At 30.6% G+C, this 6000-nt stretch overlaps 2 protein-coding genes across 2 annotated transcripts in view; one reads left to right on the forward strand and one right to left on the reverse strand.

Annotated features, from left to right (window-relative positions):
* Positions 1-922: 922 nt before the first annotated feature.
* LOC105621092 (RING1 and YY1-binding protein) lies at positions 923-2305 on the forward strand. Its single transcript, XM_012202562.1, has 2 exons — positions 923-1099; positions 1660-2305. Exons 1-2 carry the CDS (start codon positions 923-925, stop codon positions 1987-1989), a joined length of 507 nt encoding a protein of 168 aa, XP_012057952.1. The 3' UTR covers positions 1990-2305.
* A 1942-nt stretch (positions 2306-4247) lies between these two features.
* Positions 4248-6000, reverse strand: part of LOC105621093 (periodic tryptophan protein 1 homolog) — a 2785-nt gene continuing 1032 nt past the window's right edge. Inside the window, exons 5-11 of the mRNA XM_012202563.1 lie at positions 5814-5921; positions 5527-5701; positions 5298-5456; positions 5116-5224; positions 4960-5050; positions 4659-4892; positions 4248-4585 (exon numbers count right to left, since the gene is read on the reverse strand). Coding sequence (XP_012057953.1) covers positions 4416-4585; positions 4659-4892; positions 4960-5050; positions 5116-5224; positions 5298-5456; positions 5527-5701; positions 5814-5921 — 1046 coding nt within the window. The 3' untranslated portion in view covers positions 4248-4415. The remainder of the gene's footprint in view (positions 4586-4658; positions 4893-4959; positions 5051-5115; positions 5225-5297; positions 5457-5526; positions 5702-5813; positions 5922-6000) is intronic.

Here is a 6000-nt window from a genome sequence, read left to right on the forward strand (position 1 = left end):
GATATCCGTCTTAAAACGGAACACAGAAAATATCTCTTTGATTGAGAAAAATACAAACAAAACATACAAGAACTGTAGATGCGTCGCTTGATAGAAGAGTGACGTTGAATCGAGTACAATTTTATTACATTGAAGAAGGACAGAGGAACACTCCTACTGGATTGAACGTGTGGCAGAAAGAATCTCCAGTGTCTATCAGCGTGAACGAATTCATTATCTGTGAACAGTAAGTGTAAAATGTGAGTTAACTTTGGAGTAGATGAGAGGTCAATTCTATATTGATAAATAGAACCAATAGCATATTGGTTGTTTCAGTTGATACCTATTCAAAATACTAATTCAAAACTTTGCTCATGTGATGATTATAATTAATTTGGTATTAATTTGATACTTAGTTTTATTTTCCTAATCACAAATTAAATAGATTGAAGAATAATTCATTTATTAATTATTTTTTTCAAAGTACTGTTTTATTGAATATCAATTTAAATAGATGCAAAATGTATTGATAGACTCGTGATTCTGTAAATAATAATATTTTATTGAGAGTTTTGTTATACAGAAATATCGCTGTTTCATAATATTTTTATATGTATTTAAATGTATTAAATTAAGACTATTTTTCTGTTACAGATTCATTGGAAGAAAATGTGTAATGTCAGAGTGATACAATATAGAGACATAGGTGGTCAATACAGAGCGATTATTTATAATAGACTATTATGTATCTCGCTTAGTTGATGTACGGAACTTTGCCTTAGACATTTGTCTAGCGCTTTTATTGCATATCCTTAGTTACGCTCTATTGGAAAATATCCGGTGTTCACAAAACTGCTAAATTTAATGAGGCCGAAGGTGCCTCAAAAGAGGGGAAACTTTCTTTTGAGAAGGTACAGCGTTCTACGATTGACTTCAACAAACAATGAACCATTCGGGAAGCGGAAAACGTCAGGCGAAGGTTTTGGAAGAAAATTATTGGGACTGCAGTGTCTGCACTTATAGGAATACAGCGGAAGCATTTAAGTGCCTCATGTGTGACGTCCGCAAAGGAACCTCTACGCGGAAACCCCGCATAAACCCTCAATTGGTAGCTCAACAGGTCAGTCTAATTATCTTGCAATATATATACCTGTGAACAATAATTCACTCCTTTATTCTAGTAAAGCAAGTTCTAAAGATACCTATTCTACTAAAAGAATCATATATGTAAGAGTCATGTACATATTTGTTTTTATGATATTCTTGTTTAATATTTGATTCTTGTTATTTAATATTTGATGACAAGAAGGATGCTCACGAGTGTTGTAAACATAAGAAGAATTAGCACCTTCAGTATACAGATTATTGTAACTAAAATAGAGTAGGCACCTTCAAGATTAGCTTTACTATTATAGATCCGGGGGATGACGAATTGTCCACGAGTTTATATCATTTACTGGCTGTATTTTTGTGAGTACTGAAAATCTACAGTTCATGTATATTTATATTATAAATTTTTAGTACTCGCAATAATGGAGAACATAGCCTATATAACTTACATACAGAGGAACAAGCCTTTTTTATTTGAAAATGCAACTATTCGTTTTCAAATTATTTTTCATGTTATTATTTCGATATTAGAGTTAACACATAATCAATATGATATTATATCATATCCAGGTTGCGCAGCAACAATATGTACCACTTCTGAAACCAGGTAAGAAAGAAGGAAGTGGCGGTGGTAGCACGACCAGCGGCGTCAAAGAAAAGGAACGCAAACTGGACAAGCTGAGGCGCAAAAACAGGCATCCGCCGCGTCTGAAAAATATTGACCGTAGCACCGCGCAATCGAACGAGGTAACGGTCAATAATGTTACCGTCACTATCACGGAGTATAAGCCCAAGGTGAAAAAGGGCTCGGATCAGTCGAGCAATGCGAGCTCCGAAGGCGGGAGTCAGCACGATTCGAATCAGGACTCGAGAAGTCTCGATGTAGGAACCGACGCCTAGTTTAATGCTAATGTTACATATGTGTGTATGAATTATTCTAATTAATATATTGTACGTATATGTCAACCTTTATGGTCAACTGTACATCCTCTAGACAAAAGCGATCATTATTGACAGTCGCTTTTCTCTCGTTTATGCGTCTATGCGTCGCAAATTGTATGACAAATCTAACGAGGTCATTTTGTGCAGGGTTGGTAAAAAACATGTTTTAAACAGTTTAATTGAGGTTTTTAATATGTTTTAAATGTTTTTTATAGTACTGTTTAAAATATATTTGAAGCATTAAAAACATAGAAGAAACACAATATGTTCTATTCTTAAAAAAAAAAAAAAACATTAATCTTTATCAACTTTGATTTTGTGCTGTCAGCAGAGATATTATTGAACATGATTCGTATATCATTCAAGGGAAGAAGAATAGGAATATATGTACATTGTATATCACTGTTTTACTCGTTGCACAAAATGTTGAATAATTTGAATCGCTTCTCTACGCATTTTGTGCGAAAAAAAATGTACTTAAAAAACCGCTTACATTACAGACATTTTTTTATTCTATAATATTTGATTTTGTTTGAAATGTCTATCGGCATGACATTCCACGCTAGATTTAAATATAAAACAAATAGAAGGAAGAAAATTGTAAATATCAGTGAAATGGAATTTTAAGAAATATTATTAATATAATTATATCCTCGATTTTTATTGAATTTACGAGACCACTGCCAGAAAGCGCGTCGTAAATCGTAATGCGGTTCGGAATTTGTTAACAAGACTAATCAGTATGACTGGCACTGGTACATATGTACATCTTATTCCATTCTAGTTCGTCATTGAATTGAGATGAATTTTCTTGAAATACAAAATACTTAAATAATGAAAATTATATTTTATTAATCTCCATGATTCGCTAATTTATTCTGCACTTTTATTAAAGCACAGTTAAATTCATCAATTCAATAATTAGATCGAAAAACGTTTAATCACAATTGTATGTACAGATCGAACATTAATTTTCAAATATGTAATATACATGTACTTCACGTATTGAATATTCATACAATACTCTCTGATAAAAAAAGGAAGAACATTTCATTTTTAGCAAATAAACGAGTTAAGATTATAGAATAAAATCACGTAACATTTTGTTTCAAAACGCAAAAGAATCGTTGAATTTCATTAGTTTTATCATATTTGTAACTGCCCAACAAAATTTCATAACAGCAAACACTTGTTGTATTTATTCAAAATTAAATCGTAGTTGCAAGGACCACAACAGTTCCTTAAGTAAACGGGTAAAATGGAAAAGAAAGGATTTCTAACACAGCAACATTGTTAATATTATGCCCAATAATTATACACTATCGAAATAATTGTAATACAATTCTGCATTAAAAATGAAAGTAAACATAAGAATCTATCAGTATATATAATATAATCAGAGTAAGTAAAAGAATTAATAGATAAATCAAGGATTGTATACTTGAGGAACGAATAATATTGCCAATTATTTGGTAATATTAACTTGTAAAAATAATCCTCACGACTGCCCTTCCCTCTCAGACTTGCTTTTTCGATAGTATCGATATCTTGAATCTATCTGAATTCTTCAAACGAATCGTTACGTAAAACCAGCTGTAGCTTTTACAAACAGATTTTTAATCGACAGGTAATTAAATCACCATTTTTACAAAAATAGTCGCACGCAAATGATATTTTTACAACTTTGTGAAACCATATAAGTTATACAAATTCTTTCTGTCATACATGTTCTTTTTGTCTTATATATGTAACCTGCTTATTTTTATATAGCATAAATCTATCTGCATTTTAATAGAATACAAAGATTCCGAATGGTCAGCGTGTTTTCGAGTCTGTACAAAATTTTTGAATTTTTTTTAATTAACATTTCTAAGTGCAATATGTAATCTCTTATTCATGGAGAGATTAATTAATTACAATGGCTATTACAAATTTATAGCATGACACTGCGAATCAGGGGAATCCGCTTTTAAAAGCATTTTTTTTTTTTAATGAAACAATGTCTTCAAAATATTACATTAATTATTCGTATCATATATGTGAAAATTCGGAAAATACTTGAATAAAATACTGTATTCTTATTTTCAATAAAAAAAATTACATGATGTAAAATTCTTGAAAAATAAATGGGGTTAAAATTAAACTGTTAACAGGGAAACAATAAATCATGTTTTAAGAAACAAAAAGGAAAGGAGTTTTAATAAGCCTACCAAATATGTATATAGATACATTTATTCTCTTATCGAACAGTTTTTGTTAATACAGATTAATTATCTGTATAAAAAACAAACGCGTAATAAAAGTCGTTTATTTACAATTTCTATGAAATTTTATTCGTTTAAATGTTTTAAAATATAATTAAGATTTTATAATCAATTTTGATACTAATATGTATTCTTTTCTTTTTTTATCTCTTTTTTTATTTCTTTTATGCTTGACGATTCCTGATTTTCAATTTCCATATTTTCCATATCTTCGGTGACATCCATTGTCTCTTCTTGCCGAGATTCTGCCAAAGTTTTCGATGCAACGCGTTTTATAAATCTCTCTCGCACTATTAATCAGAGTAAAAAAGTTTAACACATGACATAATGACTTAATCTATATTAAAAATTACTTATACATACCTGTAGGTATCTCCATAAGATCCAACACTTCAAAATTGTGCTCCTTATTATCTCCGCCAACAGTGAATACAAATCCATTATCTGGATTCGCTGCAAGGCACTGTATAGCGCCCAAATTACTCGTCTGTTCCCATATAAGAATAGGAGATTCTTGATCTATATCCCATGTTTTTATTACACCATCATTCGAACAAGAGACTAACAGACCTTGACATGATGTACTAAGAGAAAGACCTGAAAAAAAAATAAAAAAATGAAATTTATGAATTATAATATAAAACAAGTTAAATAAGAGATTTACCTGTGACTTCTTTTTCATGGGCCTTAAATTGCCATAATGGTTTGTGTTTTCGTACATCAAAGTATTCTATATAACCATTATCTGTGCTAACCTGCAAAGAAATTCAATTACAAATATAGCGGAAAGCACAAAATTTCAGATGCATGTAAAACGTACAATACAATAATTTGGATCATGATGATTCCATAAGACTCTTTCCACTTCTCCCAACGCCTCCCATTGTATAACAGATACTTCGTTCATGCAATCGTATAGTTTTATTAATCTGAAAAAATATTAAAGTAGATATCTATGTAATACAAATGTTTATCAGTTCATCAATAGGATAATCTACATACCCATCAGCGCATCCTATCAATAACTGATGAGTTTCTTGTGGATGCCATTTTAGCGTTTGCACTTTTTCGTTGAAGGGACCTAGTTTATTGACAGGTTTACCATTTTCCAAGTCCCATAATAAGACTGTCTGATCGGCCGAACCGCTAGCAAGAACATGTCTGTAAAATATAGTAATAACAAAATTAGCTATTACATTGATTATATTTTTTTGTGAAATTGATAACTGACGTATAATTATGATTCCACGACACGTCTAGAACTGCATCTCTGTGACCAATGCGTTTTTGTTTCTTCATTTTATTTGGTTTACGACCTAATTTGTAGGCTGGTTCTAAGCAGTCTATCAGGTCCAAGTCCCATATTTCAATTATGGGTGTCATACTACCAATAGCACATAAATTGCCTAAAAGCATAAACATAAATCTTTAATTACATCACAATCTTTTATTACATAAAAAAATAATATAATTTATATTTCCTATAAGAATTTTTAATGTAATTAAAGTACTACTCACTTGGTTTTGAAGTGGTAGGATCGTAGTTAAGCCACTCTATGCACAATGGAAATGAAGGTAGTAATATATCATGATGACAATAAAAGGATCCTTCCCTTTCATTATATACTACAATTATACATATAAAAAAATTGTCAGAAATCAAAGATCTATATATATATATATATATATATATATAATTAATGTA

Source organism: Atta cephalotes (genome assembly GCF_000143395.1).
Source record: "Atta cephalotes unplaced genomic scaffold scaffold00032, whole genome shotgun sequence".
In the NCBI taxonomy this organism is placed as follows: Eukaryota; Metazoa; Arthropoda; class Insecta; order Hymenoptera; family Formicidae; genus Atta; species Atta cephalotes.

Bases quoted from the DNA above. Each gene is read 5' to 3' on its own strand.
- LOC105621092 (XM_012202562.1), top strand. From the start codon at position 923: ATGAACCATTCGGGAAGCGGAAAACGTCAGGCGAAGGTTTTGGAAGAA. The intron at 1,100-1,659 runs GTCAGTCTAATT...TATCATATCCAG, and splicing joins CTCAATTGGTAGCTCAACAG to GTTGCGCAGCAACAATATGT.